This window comes from Ursus arctos, unplaced genomic scaffold, assembly GCF_023065955.2.
Source record: "Ursus arctos isolate Adak ecotype North America unplaced genomic scaffold, UrsArc2.0 scaffold_1, whole genome shotgun sequence".
In the NCBI taxonomy this organism is placed as follows: domain Eukaryota; kingdom Metazoa; phylum Chordata; class Mammalia; order Carnivora; family Ursidae; genus Ursus; species Ursus arctos.
This window is the reverse complement of record NW_026622763.1, coordinates 26,602,651-26,628,240: the sequence shown is the minus strand read 5'-3', so window position 1 is coordinate 26,628,240 and position 25,590 is coordinate 26,602,651. Positions and strand designations below refer to the sequence as shown.

Below are 25,590 nucleotides of genomic sequence, written 5' to 3'. Positions count from 1 at the left end.
TTGAAACACGTATTAGGACTTGTCTATACATAGTTTATTATAGAAGCTGCTAATGATTTTTATTTTTTTATTTTTTATTATGTTATGTTAGTCACCATGCAGTATGCTAATGATTTTTTAAAAAAATATATCATTTATTATTAAGAAGTACCGATTAGGCCACAGAGTTTTCTGTTATAAAACAGGCAGATGTTCTTGAAATCAGTCAGCGAGCATCACTCTGACTTACTGAGAGTTGTTGAATACCAAACCTTAAAACTTAATTAATATGGTCGCTCTTATGTTACCATATACCAATCAAGTAAGATTGAATCTACATCAAGAGTTTAGTAAGACTTTCACTCTGAAGGAAGTTTGGCTTTTAATACAAAAAGAAAATGAACGACTTAAATGTCCAAATGGCATATACAAATGAACGAGACAAATGAAATCCTTCCATTTTGTGTGTGTGAGTCGCAGGTGTGTGTTTACGAGTCTTTCAGGCGCATAATTTTTTATTTGTTTTCCTATTCATGTTAAGTTCGACTTCTCTACAGACGTTGTAATTATGTGGCATATAATTGCTAATCCATCAACTTTTAAAAGACAGATTTCAAATTTTAAATTATTTCTAATTTTGCTCTTCTTTGATTTTTCTTGAACCAAAAATCTCAATAGTCATTCGCTATCTGTAATCTATAATTCATAGACTGAGATTGAACACCAAGCCTAATTCAAACTCGGAATTTTAAAGCTATTTCTGATGTAGCACATCAGCTGAGGCTATGATGGTCTTTTCCCGTCAGGAAGAAACACTTCATTATTCTGTAGGTAATGAAACCCTTGTACACACACACTCAAACACCCAACAATGCCTTAATACCATGTTTTTGAGATTTAATCATGTTTATTCTGATCATTTGAGAGTTAGACCAGCTAGTATCTAATCAAATATTGATGCAAGTCATCGAGATTTAGCTCTCTGGCAAATCCTTGCCTATGCTTTTTCGTTAACAGAACTATAAAAGCTGTTTATATTGTTCCTCTCAAAGGGTTTACCCTCATAGTCTGTATCTATGGATACGTATTAGTAAATTTTACCTAAGTTCGTGAGTTTGGGTAATGAAAAGATGTCAGCATGACAAGAAAACCACATGATTCATCCCAAAAAGAATGAAGCAGGAAATGAAATTGGAATCTTTAACTTTGTTATTCACAGCATCCTTATAATCACTTCTTTCCTGTTTCTCTAAACGACAAGGGTACAAGACCAAAAGAGTTAAGCTGTATGTAAGAACACTGAGGTCCCATAAGCTGCTTAGGTACCTTACAAACAGTAGCTGGCAAAACTACTCCAAAAAGCTACCAAAATAGAGAATAGTTAGTTGGTTAGTTTGCTTGTTTTTTTAATATCTTTAGAAGTACCTACTTGTAGAAATATGAAAAACAGGGAAAAATTATAGCAGGAGGAAGTGAGTCATATAAGGAAAGGTCGATCTCATAACATTAATATATATTATCATACATATCATCAATACAGGTGGCTTAAATATATATCTACATATATTATGTTCGAAGCTATGTAAAATTATGCATAAATATTCATCTTTCATATCTGCAATCCTATATACATTGTATATATTTGACTATCCTCCTTGTTTTTGAGCTAACTTAACTTTTCAAAAGACTAACAGAAGGAACTGAAAAAGGCTATCTTAGACCAACTCCAAGAGTTTTTATTGTCCAAGAATTATGCCAATGTCAAATTTTAATGTCTTTATTTTATGACCTGAGGACAAGGATGCTAAACTCATAATACATAGTACACCAACACCACTTAACTCACCTAACCTAGTTCAGAACTCTTCATACTGATCGTCATGGTTTTCATAAAAGCTAGGAATATGACCTCTAATTTTTTTTTATTTATCACAGAATAACAAAAAGAGTAAGAAATTGGGAGACAGGCTGTATCACTGATTTACAATTCCTCTCTTCAAAACAAAATTTATTTTTCTTTTCTTTATTCTTTAAATTCAGATTCTAATCACTTTTGGCTAAACTTAGTCTTTTGATTTCTAGGCAAGTATGTTTAGTTTTCTTTACTTTTTTTCTTCTTTCTTTCTTTCTCTCTTTTGGTAAAAAGAAATAAATCTCCAGCATATAAAAAATGAATGCCTGAATAGAATAAAAGCGGAACCAGAAAAATAATTTGTTCTAGAAATGTTGACATGGGTCCAGTTTATTTGGTAGACCTGTATTAGCATCTGGGAAATGCAGAACTGGAAACCAGTTTTTTTCTCCCCAGTGAGAGTTCAGATAGGAAATGTCACCTACACTTCTATAAGACCCAATATATTAATTTCACGGATGCATTTAAGAATGGAATTGACCTTTTTTCAAGAGCCAAAATGGTCTTAGGAGGCATTTAATATAGTAATTATAATAATCTAGTTCCTGGCTACTAAATGATATAAATTCTAAAATATACCTAGAAAATTATTGGTTACTTTGAAAATATAAAAGTAAGTTAAATCTCACATAAAGATGGAAAAAGATAAGCCTCCATAATTTAAAGTTATTAATTGCCAAAGGGATCTTAGTAACATCATATATGAAATATTCAGTTTTCTCATTTCCTTTCTTTCAAGGATCTCATCTGGTTCTTTCCATTCAATGGAACATGATTGAAATTATTAATCATAGTTATTTTTTCCCCAAAATTAAATTATGCAATACAAAAATATCCAATTTCTATAGCTGTTCAGCTCTTTCCATCCCCCTAAATTACATTGGTAAATGTAATGTATGACTAGGGGCAGGAATGGAAATGAATGTAAGAAGTTTATATCTGAAAGTTCTACAATAAATCTATTTAAGTCAAACACTCTAGGTTTGAACCCCAAACAGTTATCAAATACAATGCAACATTCAATGACTTTGAGTGTAGAATTAATCCAGACACATATATATTTTCTATTCAGATAGCGACCAGTAACCAAGGAAAAGGCACAAAACAAACCAAAATTCAACAAGGAGGCGAAATCAGTTTTTCACAGTGACCTTTGAACAACTGGTCCATGCACATGAAAACATCACAATAAGGAAGTATATGTCGAGAGCTCAGATTTAGAAGTAATAGGCACAAATTTAATATATGTAACATTCTTACCTGAAAGACGTTCTTTCTGCTTGATTTTTCCTTGGCCCATTCAATATGTGCTCCACACAAATCCACACTTTCTGGTTTGTGCCCAGTTTTCTGTAAACAAAATTGAAATAAGGATAAAAAGCATACATCACTGGTGATGCATGTCAGGAAAAATAAAAGTTTATTGAATTATCAGCTATACATATTTATAGTGTAAAGCCTTTCTTTTTTTTGTTTTTTCTAGTTTCAAAGACATATCTGCCCCCTCGTGATCATTGCAGCATTATTTACAATAGCCAAGACATGGCAACCCCCTAAATGTCTGTTGACAGAGGAATAGATAAAGAAAATGACATGTAGATACAAATATAGATGCAGATATAAATATCGATCCACGTGGAAAAATTATTCAGCCCGAAAAAAGAAGGCAATCCTGCTATCTGCAACAATATGGATGAAACTTAAGGGTGTTACTAAGTGAAGTCCGTCAGACAGAAGACGACAAATACTGCGTGATCTCACTTATATGTGGAATCTCAAAAAGTCAAACTCCTAGAAACAGAGTGGTTACCAGGGGCTGGGGAAATAGGGAGATGTTGGTTAAAGGTACAAACTTTTAGGGATCATCTGGCTGGCTCAGTCGGTTAAGCATCCGACTTTTGGTTTCGGCTCAGGTGGTGATCACATGGTAGTGTGATCGAGCCCCACGTTGGACTCCACACTCAGCATGGAGTCTGCTTGAGAGTCTCTTTATCCCTCTGCCTCTGCCCCTCCTCCCACTCGTACTGTCTCTTTCTCAAAATAAATAAGATCTTTAAAAAAAAGGGTACAAAATTTTAGTTTGAAGATGAATAAGTTCTCAAGATCAATTGCACAACATGGCGACTATAGTTAACACTGTACTGTATAATTGAAAGTTGCTAGGAGAGTAGATTTTAAGTTTTCTCACCACATACACACACACACACAACTATGTGACGTAGTAGATGTGTAAACTGATTTTAACGTAATTATTTCACAATAAATGCATACATCAAGTCACCACTCAGTACACCTTAAACTTACACAGTGTTGTCATTTATATGTCCATAAACCTGAAAAAAACCCAAATTTAATAAATATTTATTAGGTGCTAACTGTGTGCCTTTTAGAAGTTCATTTTTCAGACTTTTAAGACTATACATGTGAGTAGATGTATATTTGTATTTAATAAAGTTAATTTAGACCAAATAGATTATAGCATGTGCTTCCTTTTGCCTGATACAATGTGGATGTTACCTAAAACTTCAGTAATTCATAATAATTAATTAGTGGGGATATTATCTATATTTGTTTCTTCATATTTTATTTTTTAAGATTTTTATTTATTTATGTGATAGAAAGAGAGAACACAAGCAGGGAGAAGGAAAAGTAGACTACCTGCTGAGCAGGGAGCCCTATGGGGGCTCAATCCCAGGACCGTGGGATCACAACCTGAACCGAAGGCAGATGCTTAACTGACTGAGCCACCTGGGCACCCTGCTTCTTCTTATTTTAATTTGATTCAAGGGTATCATATTTATGTAACTTTAAATTTGCAGAACTCAATACATTAAACAAAAGCTCGCTTGTTTGGGAAATTTCTCTATTTTCAAAGAAAGTGATGCCATATTTCAAAGACTCCAACTATTTTCAGATGTTCTGAGCTACTCTCGTTTTCTCTATAAATTCAGTATTTTTCTCAAACAATTTTCCATAGAATAGTTTTAAATTTTAGTCGAAGAGGCTTATGATATTTTAGACAATATTTTAACAGTATGAACTTTACTTTAAAACATGAAATTAAGGGGGTTCATGGGGGCTCAGTTGGTTAGGTGAACTGACTCTTGATTTAGGCTCAGGTCAAGATCTTGGGGCCATCTGATTGAGCACCATGTCCGGCTCCTCACTCAGTGGAGGGCCTATTGGGGATTCTCTCTCTCCCTCTGACCCTCCCCCCACTCCCTCCCTCTCTCTTTCTCAAATAAATAGTTCTTTAAAAAACAAATAAATAAAACATGAAATTATGGAAGAATGGCGAAGATGCTATAAGAAATCTGTTCACAATTGTTGCCTCGGTGCCAGTATGTCCAAATCTATCAGTTTAATAGAAATAGACTATTTTTTTTTTCAGAAAGGCTAGAAATATTGGGGGGGGGGTTACAGTAAATTGTGAGTTGTTCTTATTTTTATTTTTGGCAACTCAATAAAATTTTCTTGGGAGGGGAAGCTTTGAATGAGCCAAGCTTAACTTCCCTTCAGGATAAATTCAGCTGGCAGGACAGCCATCAATAGTGTATCTTCTCTCTGCTATCTGGTAGGAAAATCATGAGAAGCCAGTCAAGATGAGGATGCCTCTTACAGATGCTCAGTCAGTGAAATATTTTTACAGGTTCACTCACACTCTGCCACGCAGGTGATCACTATTGTGGAAAATCTCAAAGCATGATAACAATGTTCATTGTCGAGTGATTTATGACGTAGAAAAATGAAAACAACCTGCTTCTTCTACAGTTAATTGGATTATGGGATACTCAGAATCAACAGAAATTATCATTAAGAGTATGTAGCAAAAGAGATTATCTTTCCCATAGAATGCATTCAGGGAAAAAAGGTGAAATTATTTCACAGAAGAAACACTTTTAATGTGCCAAGCACCTTTTTGTTTTACCACTATCAATTCACTTAATTCTTTTAACAACTGTATGAGGTAGATACTATTATTATCGCCATGTTACAGGTAATAATATGCCAGAACAGTTAGGTATACTTTCCCAATGTAACCCAGGTAGAAAAGGTAGAAAAGGAGGAGCCTGAGTCAAATGAGGGCAGTGTCACTCCAGAGTCTGCTCTAACCACTGTGCAGTCCTTGAAAATTGAATATACTCCACCATTACATTCATGTTAACACATGTAACATTGTGGGAAAAGATATGACTTTCTTATTAGACCCTAGTGCAGACATACTGGTCTCATTTCTGTCCTTCTCTGTTAAACCCGATCTTCCCATTGGGCCTTTACACCACCTGTTTACCTGGAATACCTCCCAATCTTTACATGGTTGACTCCTTCTTATCCATCAGGTCCCAGATAAATGTCACCTTTGTCAGAGGTCTTCTCTGGCTGTCTTATATAAAAGGGAGCTGTCTTCCAGCTTACTCTCTATCTCACTACTTGTTTTAATTTCAACGCAGCCTTCTTCCTAGCTGAAATTAACATTTATATTTTTATATGCTGTCTGTTTTTCTCCCACTAAAATTAAGCTCCCTGAGCTGGGGCCTGGTGTGCCTTTTCCTCCACTATTTTTCCCGATGTATGGAACCGTGCCTGGCACAGAGTTGTTGTTCAATGAATATTTGCTGAATTCATAAATGAAGGAAAAATACCAAAATGCAACTTGCTTTTGTGCTTTGGAAGGAAGGTTTGGGCATCTAAAAATTCCCCATGTTATAACAATTAAGATTTATATTTGGTTTAATTCTTAAGCAGTCTTTGCTTTGATATGGAAAAGTGAAAAACAGTTTAAAAGACTCATGTGGATTGAACCCAGTATTTCATAGAATCATTCAATAGACATTAATTGCACAAGTATTATACATCAATGTCTTAGCCACTGTGTTGGGCACTGGGACTCCAGAGGTAAAGAAGATACTCACTCTTCCTTTTGGAATCCCGTACCAGCTTAAGACTCTATATAATTTTCAGTAGACACTCTTTCTATGGGGAAAAAGCAATCTAAGCTTTTTCAGAGTTCTCACCACCCAGCTCTGCCACTCTTCTCATCAGCATCATACACTAAATCCCATGGCTTTGGAACTGTCTTGGATTTATCTCAATCTGAACTCTGCCCATCATTCAGTCACCTCCCATGACCCTGACCTTGACTCACACATTCTTCATGACTCCACTGTTTCACCTCCTCTCCACTTCGGCCATCTTCATTCTGCTTTTCATCTAACAAATCCCATGTTCTGAGTTTTCATTACTCCTACCCTGTTACATTTGCTTTTGATGTGACTTGAATCACCAGACCTTTTATGCACCCCTCCATGCCCTTCCTGGTTTTACTTCCTTCTATGAACAGGCCTATGTCTCCAACTCAGCAGCCACTTCAATGCTCCCCCATCTCTCACTCTTTTGCTCTCCCCCATGCGATGATCTACTCCACTCTTTAATCCACTTTTCCTTCTTCTACCATTTTCCTCATATCCCTTAATTCTGGATAAATAACTTTTGACTACTCAGTGTAGTAACATTACAGATAATGGCCACTTTCTTCAGCTGGGTTTTTAACTCTACTTAGGAAAAGACAAAAACAAAAAACAAACAACAACAACAACAAAAACCCTTATGTGTTAAGGACACATAACATATCCATGAAAACATTGCCAAGACCAATGTCATCAACACTTAGCAAACTTTTTTGTGTGTTCCTAGTCACTTTCTATTCTTCCTCATAACACCTCTCTCCCAAAGCTTCACCCCTTTCCAGTGGCCCATCAAATGGTGTTCTCCTAATTTGCGAAGATCATACAGCCCTTGAGATAGAACATTCACCATTCTTCCTACTTTCATAGTCCGTGTAATCAAAATGAACAAACATACAAACATAAACTTTAATAAATCCCTGTATGTCATGCCCTCTGAAAGCTTTATATCAATTTCTCATTTATTCCTTACAACAGTTTTGTTGTTACCATTACCTTCAACTTAACAATGTGGAGACACTCAAGCAGGGAGTTGTTAAGTGCCTTTCCTAAGCTCACACACTTAATGTATGCCTGAGCTGAGGTAAGAACTCACAGTCCTCTGACTCCAAGTCCCAAGTTCTTGATCACAACACAATACGTGACCTCCTCTCCATACCTAGCTTTTGCTCCTACTAGGTCACATGATGAGAATTAACATTTTCAATCTCTTCCTTGTAAGTGTCATCATTTCCCATATTCTGTTCTGGCTTCTGGAAATTTGGATCTGCGCCCGTGATTCTGGTCCTCCTGTCTAATGAACTCCCATGCCTGGCATGACAGTGGTATCTCTGAACATCAAAATCTCCTGGTCTGTTGTTGCCATACAGTGCATGATCCACTCACTAGCATGTCATCTTCTGCCTCAGAGGAAGAGACACTCCTTCAGCCCAAGGCTTTTCCTCTCTGGATCCTAATTCTATCCAATCCTGTTCCTCATTTTCTGAGTTGTCTCTTTTCTCCTACATTTTCAACCTCGCTCTCTCAAACGGATTACATCCTTTAGCCCGCAGCCACACTCAAGTCACTCCTGTTCAAAAAAATACATAAGCATATGCAAGCATCAACCCCACAACCTTGCTTATTCTCAATCTTACCTATTTATCTTCCATGATTGCCAGGATTCTTGAATTTTCTGCAGTCACATTCTCTGCTTGCTCATGTTTCATTCTCTTCTCAACCCACTGCAGGTTTTACTACCTTCCTTAACTAATCTAAAATGTTTTAACCATGAGGGTCAACAAAAACAGTCTGATGCCTTCTCTCCCAATCATCCTTCTACTTGAACTTTGGACTGTTAGGTTCTGCTCCTTTTCCTTAAAACTCTCTGCCCCTCAGCTACGGAGATATTTTCTCTCTAAATTTTTATTTCACCTTTTATACTCTCCCTCCTCTGTTTCTTTCAATGAATTATCTTCCTCTTCCCACTTCTTAAGTATTGGTAATCCCTAGTTTACTGTTCTAGACCATCATTATTTCTTGTAGTTTATATGTTTCCTATGGGTTTGGTCTTGCTTCTGGTCTGATCCATCACTTGGGACATGTTGACTCCTCAGTTTTTCCTCTGGCCCCCAGCTCTCACTTATATACTAGAACTGTGTTTTCTAACTAACCACCATTAGGATTTAGCACAGACACCTCAATGAAATCACTGTCTTCTCAGCCTTGTCCCCTTTTCTCTATTGTTTGTCTTGCTTAATCATCCCTTTATCCATTTCACAACCTTCACTCTCTCAATTCTTCCCTTTCCTGTACCACTTACAAGCAAACAATACAGAGCCTGAATTCCAGAAAGAGCTCCATCGTCTTCATATCATAACCACAGCCTCATTTAAGCTCTTACTTTTTCTCATCTGAATTCTCTCACTGTTTCCTCTGGGGCCACACAAAATCATTTCATTTCATTCTCTACATTTTGACTTTTTTCTTTAGAACACCAATCTTACTATATCTCTTCTGGAAAACTTATTATCTACATGATAATGTACAAATCTGTCAGTAGGGTATATAAGCTCCTTTACATCATTCCCCAACCATCCTCTGAGTTCCTTTCATCCCCCCTTCTTCTACAACCAACCATGCTAAATTCATGGCAATTCCAATATGCACCATGGTTTCACAACTCTATATGTTGGATGCCCCCTTTTCATCTGGGACACATTTATTTTTCTTTGACCCACTCTGGCTCGTTTTGATGATATAACTCCAAAATAATCTCCATGAAGTGTTCCTTTAGCTCTCCAGGTCCAGTCTCTCCTTCCCCCCATCTCCCCAATTCTAAAATCCATTTTGTTACAATTCTTTTTGTTACCCAATAGAGAATTACAGTGGAAAATTTCCAGATTCCTTATGAAATAAATAACATATCTCAGGATAATAGTTTACAAAATGAGATAATTTACAAAATGTAACTTAATAGTTTACAAAATTAAAACACAATATTCCCATTCACATTGATCTGTATTAGGAAATGACCTTATGTCTCCATCAAAGCAGATGATAGAGTTTGGGATCAATTCAGAAGTATACCAGACAAAATTAAAGTGATTTGGGTAAAATTCAAGTAAATAAATATATCAGCTTCAAGAAGAGAAATCTGAGATACATTGACAGAGGACTATATAAAAATGATCCTGCTCAGTAGTTCATTGTTACAAGGCTAAAGCAGAAAGACCTAGGCTTGAAGAACAATGCTAAGGACTCAGATTTATTAGAAGGAAAAATTTTCAGAATTTAAACATTGTTAAACATTGGAACAAGTTTTTCAGAAAAGTTGTCGAATTTATTTGGAAGACTGTCAAGATTTTATTCAAAAAGGCTGAAATTAAAGAATCCTTTAATAGAAAACATATTTCTGATTCTACAGCTATAAAACACAAGAAAAAGTCTGCTAATGAACTGCATGATGCCAATGGATCATATTGTACATCATTATAAAAATACACTTTTTAAAAATTGACTAAATTTGGATTTGAATCTAAGAGTGTACTTATCATATCTCTTCTAGGGTAAACTTAAAATATAAATGACTGATTTTAAAATATTTAAATAGAATTATTTAAAAGTTCTGCTTCTGGACAATAAAATATAAAAACCTCTTTGTTGGAGCAATGTGAAGTCATTAAAAATGGATCCTGGGTCTTGTCCACTTCTGATTTTTATTATTCTTTTAGTCTGTCTTTACTATTCCCCAATGATAGCTGACAGGGTATCCTCTCTATATTTTTCTCTGACTTAGATTAAAACTTTGTGATTATGTTTTCCATTTTTTATGGGAAATTTGGGGCCCTTTAATGCACATTAAGAAAATATCAAAGGCCAGATGCTCTTTTGCTTGATGGCATTTTCCATGAGGAAGACTGGGCATGTGTGTAAGCAACAAATCACTGGACCACTCATTATCCTACCCTTATCACTGGATGGGGTTACAAAAAAAAAACAAAACGAAACAAAACACGGCTCAGATTTTATGAAACAGGTTATTAGCTATCATTTTTTATTTTGGATTAATTGCTATTCCAGAATATAGACTCAGATTGTCCTTATCAGTTTGAAACATGAAACACAAAATCTGTTTAGAGGAATTAAGTTTTATCACATAACTGGTTTTGATTCTGGAAAATCATTCATGGAGGAGGATAAAACTCACTTATAAATTCTCATTTGGGCAAAATGATTTAGGAAAGAGTGCTGAATGGATACCTGATCTTATTAATGTCTAAAGTATGGCCGCTGTCAACACAGAAGACGATACTTGGATTGTAAGATGTGGGTTTTATGTATATGAATATAAATGATGTTAATAATAACTGAAATTGTTTCTACAGTGAAATTTCTCCGTATATACAAGACCAAATCAAACCAGATTTTCAGAAAAGCAAACCTTTGTTGGTGACTTTGGGCACTAGAATGTTATGCATTTGGTTTTTTTGTTTGTTTTTTGAGGAAAAAGTATGCTCTCCTTTTCAAGAAATGAACAGATATATTGCATTTAGTTCTGAATCCAAATCTTGCCAGAATAAATACATTAGTTTCTATTTGGTCTACTTCTGTTGTATGCTGATACTGTCTTCCATTTGCATTACATAAAAAAAGCTATTTCATTTTGCAGGGTGACTAGCTTGGACACATTTTTGCTGCCTCAAGTGCTCCCCCCAAGTCCTTACCTAGACCCTCATCCTGTCAGTCTACCTCAGCTGTCTCTGCAGATAAGCAGCCTGCTTGAACCCATTTGGCCCCACTTCCTGAGGATTGCCAGTCACCTTTCTGGAATTCGAGGCCCTCTCTCCTGACTGCCAGAGTGCAGACAGGCTTTCGGTTCCTCATCCACTTCCAGATTTGTATAAAATGCCACTTTACAAGGCATAGGATCTGGCTTTCTGAGTAGCCATCCAAAGGTGTGCCCAGGGCACATATGATGCAGGCAGTGAAGACTTGGTGGTGAACTTTAGCCAAAGGGAAGCAGGAAATGAGAAGAAACATAGCAGATAAATTCCTCTCCTCCATCCGGATCTCCCCCTGTCCCGCAGACTGCCTCACGCTTTCTCCCAACAGCTTACCTGCGGCTTCTTTCTAAGTCAAGTGCTGCAGCTGCCCAGTGATTCTCTGTGTCTCTTTGAGGTTCACTGGAGTAGCAGCCTGCTTGATGGCACAGCTCCTCCACTATTCCCCCGTCATTTCCTGCCTCTCTTCCTTTGTGCCTCACTCTCTAAATCATGGATTCATGCCTTCCAAATAAAGGATGGGCACGAAATTCGGGCCTTGTTCTCTGGAGAATCGGGGCTGAGATCATTGATCCTTGTGGCAGAGATGAATAGCGTTACACCAAAATGTGCGTTGTCACAGGGAAGCAGCTCACCAGCCAGGGACTCCATTTTTTCCCAGCCCCCTCTGCATCAACATGTGGCCACATTACCCACTGCCATCACTGGAATGGGAGCAAGACCGATGTGAGGCACTTCTGGGCTTATGGCTTTAAGGAGCAGGTCGTTTCTCTCTACCTTTCCCTCAGATGCCACTAGGAGTTTGCAGAACCAAAAGATGGGAGAAGCCCCGTATAGCAGAAAACTGACTAGGAATACCTGTTTCGGACTGTGGTATGAGTAAGAAATGAGATTCCACAGAAATTCTGGATTGGATTTGGACAGCAGGATATGTTCCCCTAACCAAAGTCTTTATATTAAGAAAAATGAAGACAGGGATTTTACGTACACTGCCATTAAGTGGCAATTGGGGCATCTGATTCCAATTCTATTCGGTTCCAATGACTTTTCTCTTAGCCACTATACGCTATTGCTCCATGTTGTAATAACAACAATCACAATAAATATAATTAGTATTTATCATTGCTATGTGCCAGGCACGTTATATCAGTTTTCTCACATAATCTCACAATAACTGTCTGAGGGAGGTAGTCCTATAAACCTCACACTGCAGTTGAAAAATCCAAGGACTATAAGAATAAATAAAATGTGAACCTGATGGGGCGCCTGAGTGGCTCAGTCAGTTAAACATCTGCCTTCAGCTCAGATCGTGATCCCAGAGTCCTGGGATCAAGCCCAGCATCAAACCCTGAATCGGGCTCCTTGCTCAGCGGGGAGTCTGCTTCTCCCTCTGCCCCTCCCCCCCCCCCTCCCCTGCTCGTGCTCTCTTTTTTTCTTTCTCTCTCTCTCTCAAATAAATAAATAAATAAAATAAAAAATAAATAAATAAAATAAAGTGTGAACCTGGGATTTTCAACCCGGGTGGTCTGACTTATTCTACCTGATATGGTATACTACTTCCCAGAGCATTTCAACTCAGTAGTGAACTGTTAAGAAAGACCAAATACATATATTCATTTAATCTCAAAATGCACTGTGGAGTAAAAGCCTATTTTATCTTAGAGAAATGCAAACTCTAAATCAGATGCATTACATTGACCAAAATGATAAACCACAGAGAGTCAAACTTCATAATTAAAATAGTTTTCTGAGAGAGCCTAAGGTGAGGTTTATTGGACAGTAAGCTATTATCCATTTATAAAGCATCCTATCAATTTCATAGATTTTTGTGGTTATTAAAAATTGTGTAAGATACAGAATTTATTGTGGTTAATGGCTAAATCTTGAGAGAATTATAACCAAAGGACATGGCTTCATTTATAGTAATATTGATCAACTTGATTTCATATTTTTCCTTACAATGTTTATGCTAATAAAACAGAATTCATTTCTTTTTTTCTTTCTTTCTTTCTTTCTTTCTTTCTTCTTCTTCTTCTCTTTCTTTCTTTCTTTCTTTCTTTCTTTCTTTCTTTCTATCTCAATCCATCACCCCCTAGATTTCAGACTATTGTTTTTTTCTGATTTTTAAAGGTCTGATGAGGCCATATGATCGTGTAGTCTGTGGCTATATACTAGAAACTGTCCCGATGTTAACATGCTGACTTTGCCAGAGCACTATCATTAGGAGAATTAAAATATTAAGCAGAAATTTAGATGCTTTCATTAGTCTAAGTTTGGTAGATCTATTGTTTACCCCTCCAATGTTTATGATCTTTTCGAGCAGGGATCTGAATAAGGGCTCAATACCCACTTTTCAAAGATAAAATAATTCCATATTCATTTTGCACAGAATACTCAATAATTCATGAATAGCTTTCTGATTGAAACTATTTTCATCTTTTTGCTAAATCACATCATTTTACTCCCATAATAAGTCCATTTTGTTATTAAAGCCATACTACAGTAAATGAGCATTAGATGTATTGCATTATTTAATTAATGCTTGTGTTCATTATTTGCATTGGAAGTAAACAATATTACAAAAGTAAACAAATTATTTTAATGAGGCCCTTCATGTTATTCTTTTTTTGCTTTCAAGGTTATGGCTGAATGAGTGGTTTGAAAAAGTTAATAGTTTATTAAATGCCTTGGAAAAGTTTTCTGTCATTAAAAGTACAATATGCCAGTGTTTGCCTCTGAATAAAAATTATCAGTACAGGGGCACCTGGGTGGCTCAGATAGTTAAGCGTCTGCCCTCAGCTCAGGTCATGATCTCTAGGTCTTGGGATCAAATCCCACATTGGGCTCCCAGCTCAGCAGGGACTCTGCTTCTCCCTCTCCCTCTGCCTCTCCTCCTGCTTGTGCTCTCTCTCAAATGAATAAATAAAATCTTTTAAAAAAATTATCAGTACAGTGTAAAGGGGAAAAAATAAAAGTAGCCCCCGCCCCAAAAAGTTACACACGTAATGAACATGTAGCCTCCATACTGAACATACTGGTTTCAGAACCATACAATTTTAGGGGAGAAATATTGCCTAAAATGTTTATAAGGCTTTCGAATTTATGTCAGACTAGGTTTATGTTAACTAGGATTTGTGAGCATTGAGGGATAAATATAACAGAAACAGCTGACTGATGAGAGTAAGGTCCACTTGGTCTGAATTTTGATGGATGTGGAGACAAGAGAAATTTCTTAAACCGCAAATAAACTTTCCACAGTGTGTTTATTTTAGTAGGTATGACACAAAACATATATTCTGGAATCACATGAAAATAATCCTGGTTTGCTACTGGGGCTCACTGATGTGCTGATAAGCCCATGTTCTTGGGATGGGATATTCACAGTTCTCTCAGATGAATTGCTCCGCCTGCTTTCCTTGCACTAGGACTTCTTTAGAGAGGACCATACTGCGAATGGTCAAGGACATGTGAGAATATTAAAGTATTTTCTGAGTGAGAGGATGCCCTGTGATTCGTTAAGTGCATTAGGCCATACCGATGACAACTTAGCCGTTTTGCCATTTTCTTTGTCAATAAGAGCACAGGCCTAATGGCTTTCCTCTGTTTCACCAGATTTTTAGAACATATCTCCCAACTCATTTAATAAGTCCTTTCTTCTTTGTGTTAAAAGTAGAAAAAATATATATATCTTAATTCCTCAAAACTGTCTCTGTAAACTCTGAATCTGCCTTAATTTAAAGATAGTATTGGTTGCAAAGAGCTCGAGGGTGCTTACAGAATGAAATTATCTCTGTTCACAATCCTGTTCAAGGTCTTTCCTAAGCTGGTTCCACATGGACTTTCCAAACAAACTGGAGTGCTTCCTGTTCCTCAACTTATCTTGAGGCAATCTTTCACTGCTAGGTGCATCCAGGCAACTCATAGAAGAAATGCAAAATAGTCTGGATGAAGGCACATTCACCCTAGGCCTTAGGGAACTTCCAAGAATCATTTTCAAGAACAATGATTAGCACATAGTGCATGGGGCAGGGCAAGATTTCAATACATATCTGTATAATAAATACAAGAATCAATTTCCTACGTTTTATTATCAGCTACTCCCTTATTTCTACATAAAATGTCCCTTTCACCCCATTTCTGTCTCAAAATCCAATTCATCCTTCAAAACATGCTCAACTGTCACTTCCTCGACAGATATATTTAGAATCTTTTCCAGTTGGAAGCCAATCTCTCTTTCCTGAGATACTATAAAACTAACTCATGCCTCTCTTCATGCCATTTTGGAGCAACTATCAATATCCACTTTTTCACTACAATTACTCGATTTATGGGCATACTTCGTATTTGTTTCTAGACCCTCAAGGGAAAGATCGGAGTCGGATTCATTTTTGTATGTTTCATAACACCTAGCATAGCGGCTTAAACACAAGGATGCTCAGTGATTTTGCAGAATGAACAAATGGAGAGATATACAGGCTGAGCATCACTTGGAAAAGAGTTTCCCTGGGAAAGAATTACCAGTAGCTAGATCGATGGTTCCCCACCATATATAATCGCTTAAGTCTTGTATTGTTATAATAAACCTACATATGATTCTATCTCCTCTATCAGAAGATAAGCACCTTAAGAGCAGGGATTGTATATTATTCATCTGGTACCTCTAGGGTTTAAAAACACATTGTGAGACACCTGTTAGGAGTTGTTAATTCTTTGTAGAATCAATAAATATGAGGGCTCTAAATTACAAAGCTTCTCTCCCATAACGCAATCTGTCTTTTTTTTTTTTTAAACCAAGAATGCATATTTGTCACATCCCATGGCTAGAGTACGGTTCCAGTCCATATCAAGCAGAAGCTTTAAAATCACAAAGCACAGCAGGTGCTCGGAGGCAGACTGTACTTGAAGTGCTGGAGCTGATTGAAATACTTCACTGACACTAAAATAGACAAGTGTACCTGAGACACGCAACCTCAGAGGAGAAGCCAAACTGACAGCTCTTGTTTTTATGGGGCTTCTTTAAACAGATAAAGCAAATATAATGTAGATGCCTTTCGAGGCAAAGCTTTTTCCTCTTGGACTAAATGAGATGAAGCCATGATTCTCGAAGAATCAACTTCCTCTCTTGCCTTTTTCCATGATAGGCCTTGTCCTTTGAAGATACGTAACACCTGGGTCATACTTCTGTTCAGTATGTATTTATTAAAAGAACAGCGATGATAGATTATTCTAGGGTGAAGATATCTGGAGAATATTGGCACGCCTTTTTAAAGATTTGCCCCTGGTAGCAAATCTCCATTCTTGGTACTCTTCTCAAGCCCCCCCGCTTTTTTTTAAATCTTATCTTCCAACCAAAAAAAAAAAAAAGAAAGAAAAGAAAAAAACCTCATTTCTCTTTTTAGCACACAGACCTTGCCCATTCTCAGTTTCATGTCATCGTTCATATTTTTTAATTCACTGGAATTCCCTGCCCACAAATCTCCACATATTGAAATTATAACCATCCTTCAAGGCCCAATTCAAATCTTTCACAGATGTGAGCTCTCCCTCCTTTAAATCTCAGAAAAACTCTTTTATGTTTCTTATTTCATCTCACCCTATTTTTTGGCAAAGATGCTATAAAGCAAAGACTATATCTTGATTATATCTCTATGCCTTATATGTAGCCCTAATGAGCAAGCTGTTCATTGTAGGATTTCAATACATATTCTTATGAAGTCTTTTCCTACCAAGGCTTATATAAATAGCACAAACTTGATTAACCAAATGCATATTTAAATGAAAGTGAGGTAGATTGTAAATGAGAAACTATGCTATTTAGATCAACTCTTCACTGAAAACAATGAAAAATGCTGGATAAAATACTTCTTTTTAAAATTACCTTAAAAATATTGAAAGCCTATAGAATAGTGGGAGCTGCTAGGGTAAATATTTTTGGGAAATGAGAATCTGAACCCAGAGAGGAAAGCTGAATATCAAATCAACATAAGTGCTCTCTGCCTGAGGGCATTTTTTTATACTATATGGTTGAACTTTGGTCAATTGACTTCACAGAATAATGGAAAGGCTGCTGCCTGAGGTCTTATGAAAGAATAAAGGAGAACCAATGTTAAACTTGCTCCCTTTCTCTAACTCAAGGGATTATAAAGAAAACTGCCTTTGTAGATGAGCAATGTGAAAGAAGGGGAAAAAAAGGAAAACTGAAGAAAAATTCTGTCTGAGAAGTTGTATACTCTCCTATTATGTATACAAAATTTAAGAGTTTTAAACTGTTAACTTAGATGGGGCTAATCAATCACTGGACTGTCCCAGACCCTCCAAGAAAAATGCTAAATATTCTGGAGTAGGACACGTTTGTCCCAGGAATAAATGATTAGCATGCAGTCAAAAATAACCAGACACACAAGGAAACAAAGCAAAAGAGAAGCAGCAGAAACAAACTGATGCAGACTTCAGATGTTATGTCACAACACACAGAATATAAAACAACCATGGGCTTCTAATTTTAATGAAGTAGAAGGGAGTCTGGAAAATATCTGAAGAGGCAAGTATCACAAATGACATATAAATTTAAAAAAATTTTCTAGAAATGAAAATCACAATAATTGAAATGAAGACGTTTACCACAAAGGGAGATTGAATTAAAGAATTAGAAGATAAATCAAGAGAAATGGTTTGGAGTGCAGTTCAGAAAGACAAAAAAGATTTTAAGAAGAATGTAAAATGTGGAGAATAGAGTGAGAAGACAATGTAGGTTTAACTAGAGGCTTAGAAAAAAAATAAAAGAAAATATAAAAGAAGTTTCATTTGAAAAGATAATAGCAAAATAATAAGTAATAATAAGATAATTTTCTAAAATATATTAGTGACAGTTATAAACAATTTCAAGGCAATCCTGGCAGGAGGAATAAAACTGTGGGAAAACAAAGTGAATGATAACTATATTATGAGCAGCCAGATAACAGCAGTTAAACTAAGGTAGCTTCTTGATCATAACAATATATGACAGAAAATAGTGGAATAACATTTTTGATGTGCTGAAAGAAAGTAACTGCCAACTCAAAATTCTATATCCGGAGAGAATATATATATTTCCAGAATGAGGGAGAAATAGAGACATTTGAAACAAGCAGACACTGAGATAGGTTGTTACTGTAAGACCTTTACTACAGGAATTTCTCAGAATATACTTCAAACAAAAGAAAAAGATCTTCCTAGAAAATGAAGGAAGAAGTAAATGGCAAAGAACATAGCAAATATCAAACCAATACAACTCTATTAAAAAAACAAAACAAACAAACAAACAAAAACCTGTCTGGTGGTGTTAAAAAAAAGAAGAAGAAAGAATTAAAATATCACACAATAATAGCATCTATGTCAGAAGAGGATACATGGATTAAAAATATTCTAAGGTAATATTTTGGAAGAGGGTAAAGGGTTTGCTTAGCTTTAGGCTTTGATAAGTTATCAATGCTGTAATCCTAAGCAAGCCACTAACAAAATAGAAACAAAAGGCACCACTTAAACCAGTGCAAAGAAAAAAAAAATGTATGGAAGAAAAAAAAATGAAAAGAAAAAGCATGACATATTTAGAGAAAGAGGCAAAAAACAAAAGAAGCATACACTGTGTTTCCATTTATATAAATTCAAAACTAAGCAAAGTAAGCTAGATTTCTTAAGGGCTAGAGATACAGGTGGGGAAAAAATGGAAGTTTATAAAATAATGACTAAAATGCATCGAACTCTGTGGCAAGGGAAGAAACTGGATGGTACAGGGATGAATGGCAGGGCGTGAGGCTTCTAGAAGGCTGACCGAGTATTGATTTAGGTGGTGGTTATGTAGGAGTTTGATTAATAACTTTTAAAATACACATATCTACTGTACATTCTACTAAAAATGGTTTCTGCACTATTTTTCAATGACCATATTTTAAACATTTAAAGTACGTTACAAATTGGAGTATGTAAAAAACGATGACAACATGAGCGTCATCCTTTCCCTCATAATCCAGGAAATCTGGGTGTAGTGACACCAATGGTTTTCAAAGGCTCCTTTACACAGGAGGGCCGGCCAGTCTTGACCAAACTCTCTCTGGTCCAAGATGAAGTGAACAAAACAGAGACAAGGTATTTAGACATAAAAGGGGGATAGTTTCCCATTTTGCTAAAGACTACCGTGTTGCATTCTGAGGTTTTATCCTAGCTAGATTTGGGATTGGGATAGTTTATGACGCCCTTTCTGTTAGAAAGTGACAGTGGTAGGAAGTGGTAGGTTACTCTTGAATGTTCTTACTAAAAACAAGCAAACAAACAAGCAAAGACAATGAGTCAGTCCTCTTTTTCCTTGAACAGGAGGTCACTGAGAAGCCAAAACCTATGAATCTCTCATTTACACACACCGGTGTCTATTTCCAGGAGGGGGCTGCATTTGATAGAAATCAGACTTGTCTACAAACTGAAAGAATTTCAGTGAGAAAGAAAAATGGTCAAACATGGAATGCGGGATCAGGCACATCTGGTGACCTGCTATATTAAATGTGAAAGTCACAGGGTAAGAGCCAGGGGAGGAAGATGAGGGCCCAGGAAAATGTATATGGTTATGCAAGAGATAACATCTAGAGCGATGGCTTCACTTTCAGAATTATTCAGTGCTTAGACCCAACATTTATGCTGCCTATGGATACACAGTTCTCTTTTTGGAGACCATATATGATGGTGTTCCTTCAATTGATGTATTTTCTCCTCTACATATGTCTGCATCAGTTCAAGTACAAAACTAATATGCTGTAAAAATATGTTATAACTATATTATGCCCTGTATTACATACTATAGAATATATTTCTATATTTCGATAAAGTATATTAGACTATAATCATTAATATACGGCTACTATTTATTTTTTCTTTTATTAACTAATTTCACTCTCGATTGATTCTCTTGGCAGATATCAGTATCCCCATTTTACAGATGAGGATTCTGAAGCTCAAAGAAGTTGAATAACTTTGTCAGCTCCTAAGCAGCAAAACTGGCATGAGGTCCCCTGTGGTTGAACTTCAAAGCCCAGCTCCTAGCTACTTTGCTGCTTTGTCTTACCACTGCATTAACATTCAAAGATCATTCCTATAAAGATTAAAATGCCATTTACTCTTTAAAGCACATTTTGTACTACTCAGTCAGTTTCTACTGACCCCTTGGAGGAAAGGACAGACTTTTTCCCAGAAGCACAATGAACAATACCAGGACATGTGTAAGGGGGTGCAAGGGAAATTCAGAAACTTGAGCATAAATCTCTTTCAAAATAAAACCACAGCATCTTTAATCAAGGCCTGGCAATCATCGTATCGTTTCTCTGAGACTGGAATTGGTAAATGTGGGCTATCCCACTAGGCCTTTAATACTTGGTTAGAAATGTATCCAAGAAGTTGACTAGCACGACAATTCATGCAGTACAAACAGGAATCTGTAATTCTCTTCCCCATTTACCACAAAACGCAGTTAGTTCCTGCCCTGAATTCACTTTGAAGATGAGTGCCTGGGAGAAACCAGAAGAGCATTGAAAATGGGGCCAGGAGTCATAAATAGGGACTGCCAAAAAACGTTAACGAATTTCTTCTAAAAGTAAAATCTATTGTCAATTTACAACTGGGAAGGTTGAACTGGAGGCAGGCAATTAGTGAGCGGACTTGAAAGGTTTGCCTCCAATTGAAAAAAGGAGCTTTCTTTCACCTGTATAACATTAAGCAGCTGATAATTATATCTCCCGGTCCTGGGACAAGGAGATTAAAATAATAAAATAAAAATAAAGCAAATGCTTTAATTTGGAATCTGATCTCTCCCATTCTCCCAGAACATTCACATAAACGCTGCTCCGGTGGAGTCCTTCTCACCCAGCGGGAGGAAGATCATTTCTCAGCAGCCAAACTTGCGAGGCAAGCGACTTTTCCTCCTTTTCCTGCCTCCCCCTTTAGAACTCATTCAAAAGGAAGACAAAGGACCCCGGAGTGGATGGGAGTTGTTTTGTGCCTGGCCCTTAGGGGTACTTTATTTTTCTTAAAAAGATTATCTCAACCTTACTGTAGCCCCCAAATAAAAACAAAACAAAAGGCTAGAACAAATTTCTGAGGCCGTTTAAATTAAAAATACAAAGGATTGAGATGTATTTTTAATTTATTTATAATTAGTTTACAGATTGGACCACACCGAGATTCCAAAATCAGCAAGCCACTTGGGGATAAAGACTATTGCAATTATCAGGAACAAGCCAAATGCTACCTTTTGTTCTTCTATTTAAAAACAAACAAACAAACATCTCCTAGCAAATGATTTTCTATTTCCTATTTAAAGAGGATTACATAGCAAACAGGACTAGTGGCTGGAAAGCAAAGAACTTTCCATCGTTTTATTACCTGCCAAATACAAATTAGTTCATTGTGGTTAACTCCTGCCAGGCGACCCCTTTCCCTGCCGCCCATCAGGCCGATGGGGTATGGCAGGTTGGTTCCTGCCCGGCGTCCTTCCTAATCAGGAGGCTGTCAGACATGCTGCCTGCCCACCGTCTCCTTCATCGAGTGGCAGCTCTGGTGCTTGGGCAGCAAGGGTTTGAGCTTGAACTGCCCCCGTAACTAGCTCGGATATGCTCCTACTTACTATCACTGTCAAATCTCTGTAGGCATATGTAAGGTCCTCCTCCAGGTACAATAGAGAAACCCTACAAACTTCACTTTATGTAATAACTACGGGATACAGAAATTGTATTAGTTCCATTAGACGGAGTCAGAAATATTCAGAAAGTTAGCTGGATTTAGTGAATGTCGCAGTTAGACTAAGACAAAAAATCACTTTGTTAACTTAGAGTGTTTCCTCATTGGTAACACCCTATATTAAGGTGCCATTTATAAACAGTTTATTATTATTTATTAATGTATGAAGCACTTTATAGCATGCAAGATAACAACTTAAATTCATGTATTAAAGATGCACATACATGGTTTAATAGGATTTACGTCTTATAATATTCTTTAAAACAGCTTCCCATAGTCTCATCCGTTAAGCATTTATTACTAATGCATTTTATAACATACTTTATAATACATTATTTGAGCAAGTAGCTGCATTTAGTGATCATTTCATAAATAAGAATAAAGCATTTATAAATGGCACCTTAATTTAAAGTGTTACCTTCACATTACTAGATAGTTGCTCACCATTCATCTCATTTTGTGATTATTCTCCAAATGCACCACTTAATAAAACAGACACTAAGTTCTATTTTTCCTTCATCTGATTAAAAGTTTATTGAGTCATTTCCTCCATCTGCTTTCAGTCGTTGGTAGCTTGGACGCTTGAGTGTGATTTCTGATGAAACCAAACTTTTAATTCAATACTATTTCTGTGAAGATGATAATAGTAGAAGCAGAACTACCTACCATGTTAGACAGAGCCTGCTGCTTAGATTCTTTGTAAAATTCGAGTTTTCGACTAGAAAGAACAATCCAGGAAGTAGACCAGTTTTTCCTTAGGAAAAGAGAAGAGAAAAAAAAAAGCATTATCACTTGAAGAAATCATTCAAAGATATTGTATCAGCAACATTTGGAAGGAGTAGAGACTGTATTTTTAAGTAGTCTTCATAAAAGTATTTTCTTTATTAAAATCTATAGGTGGTATGGAATTTGGGTAATAATAAAGACATTCTGTAATTTTTAAAAATCATGGCATTTATAGTAAACATTTCTCATTTGGAGATCCTCACAAAATCTTTTTCAAGTACTAAAACTCCAATTTTCGTGTAGCCATGTCCCCTACTTGAGAGTGTTTCCACGACAAGCCAAAAATAGCAAAGTAAAAACAGAAATCTGAACCCTCCCTTCATTGTTACTTCTCTTCATTATTTCAGTATATTTCAGAATCTGAAAAACTAACCAGCTAATGTATCATTGCCTAGTTCAATCTTTTTTTTTTTTTTTTTTTTTTTTTTTTTTGAGAGCAGAGGGAGAGGGAGAATCTTAAGAAAATCTTAAGCAGGCTCCACACCCAGTGAGGAGCCCTATATGGGGCTCAACCTCACAACGCTGAGATCATGACCTGAGCCAAAATTAACAATTGACACTTAACCAACTGAGCGACCTAGGCAGCCCCAAAATATTATTTTAATATTGAATCTCACTAGAAATCAAAGAAATGCAAATCAAAACAGTGAAATGATTTTTCCATCTCTGCCAATCAAATTGTCAGGAATTAGAAGGAATAATACCAAGGGTGACTGAAAGGGTGAAAAAAATGAATTCTCCCATACGATTTTGGTGGGAAAGTACACGAGCACATCTTCCTGGAGTGAATTTGGCAATAAGTTTTTTTTAAAAAAAATCTTTTAAAATGTGTTTGTCTTTTGACTAAATGAGTCCATTCCTATGAATTTAAGTTTATCCTAAATTAGTCATCTCATAAGTTGTTAAGGCTGTGGGCACAAGAATGAAGTGAACTGTTATTTCTTCATTGTGGACCTAAAATATATTTTAAAAGTTTATTTGTATAAATTACATGTAATAGATTCCTATAATGAAATAATAAACCCTATGCTATGAAAAAATACTGATATGGGTAGATTTTAATGAAGACCATAATACCATATGTAGTTTACAACCCTGTCCTGTTCATTTGCCTAAGACTGTATTCTCCCATCTGAGCCCTTTCTGATGATTAACTCTCATTCATCAGCAGTTCAAATATTATGTCCTAAAATGCCATCTGTGACTTCCTTACACAGGACTTATGATAAATTAAAAAAATAATTTTTGTACATTTCACCTCTATCTCTCCCCATCCTAAAATACCCTCAAAATGATAAAAAGCATTTCGTGCTTACAGAAGTATGCCCAGGTGCCTAGCACAGAGGAGGCACTACACACATATTCACTGAGTCAACGACTGGACTTTAGGCATGGGGAAAAAGAGCTGGGTATAACAATAGTTAAATCAGGTGATAAAATTACAACTTTTGATTTTCCTTTCTATTTCTTGCTGTTTATCAAATTTCTTGCATTGAACGTATTACTTCAGCAATTAGATGTGTATATATGTGTTGTAAAGAATGTCCTTTTGTAGATGGTAAAACATTAAAGAGATTAATGTACTTTTCTATCCGTTATATCATACTGCTGCAGTTGGCTTTGGTTTAACACTCACTTCAAAATAACTGAATTCATTTTATAAAAGTGGTAGGAAAAACAGTTTACAAGAAAGACTTTCTTCAGGTCAATAAAAACCTACCCAAAAACGTATTTAAAATGACCATTGACGATCCCTGTGTAGTTATTTCCACTTGCTTCTTAGAATTCAGAGGTTTGATTGAAAGGACAGTTTTGATTCAATAAAGTTGATATTTACAACAAGATTAGATTGCTCTTACGTGCCTGAAGCTTTCTTAACCATGCACCATTGTGCTAAAAAAAAACCCCAACACGATAAACAGAAACAAAACAAACAATATGTGAATTCCAACATGCAAATATGAACATTATGTTCTTGAACCCAATTGTCTTCAAAGAGTCACTTTTTCTATCAAACAATGAAAAAGGTGAAAAAAACAACGCCAACACAGAAAGCCATATAGACCTTCACCCTCTTTTCCCCTAGAGCCCTCTTGTCCTTTTAGGCACCAGGAGCAGTGAAATAAATTGGGGCAGCCATAGCCTTGTCTCTATGCAGGTCATAACATTAGCTGACCCCAGATAGAAAAAAGAAAAACATTGGAAGGACTGCTGGTCTACACTGGGCATCATTTATCTCTACCCCTTATTTTGACAGTATGTGATCAGGGAATATGGAACACCCTCAGACTGATGGAACCCATATTTAACCTGCCTGTTATATTTCCCACTATATTTTTCATCTCCTGGCAGGGAGATACTATACCTTATTTGCTTCCAGTCTATAGTGAGCCCTGGATAAATGGTTCTGATTTGAATCTGTTTCAGA

At 36.3% G+C, this 25,590-nt stretch overlaps 1 protein-coding gene across 1 annotated transcript in view; it reads right to left on the bottom strand.

Moving 5' to 3' along the window:
* Positions 1–25,590, bottom strand: part of ARHGAP15 (Rho GTPase activating protein 15) — a 596,409-nt gene that overhangs the window by 472,685 nt on the left and 98,134 nt on the right. The window contains exons 5-6 of the mRNA XM_026510055.4: positions 23,043–23,130; positions 3,152–3,241 (exon numbers count right to left, since the gene is read on the bottom strand). Of these exons, the coding sequence (XP_026365840.1) occupies positions 3,152–3,241; positions 23,043–23,130 (178 nt within the window). The remainder of the gene's footprint in view (positions 1–3,151; positions 3,242–23,042; positions 23,131–25,590) is intronic.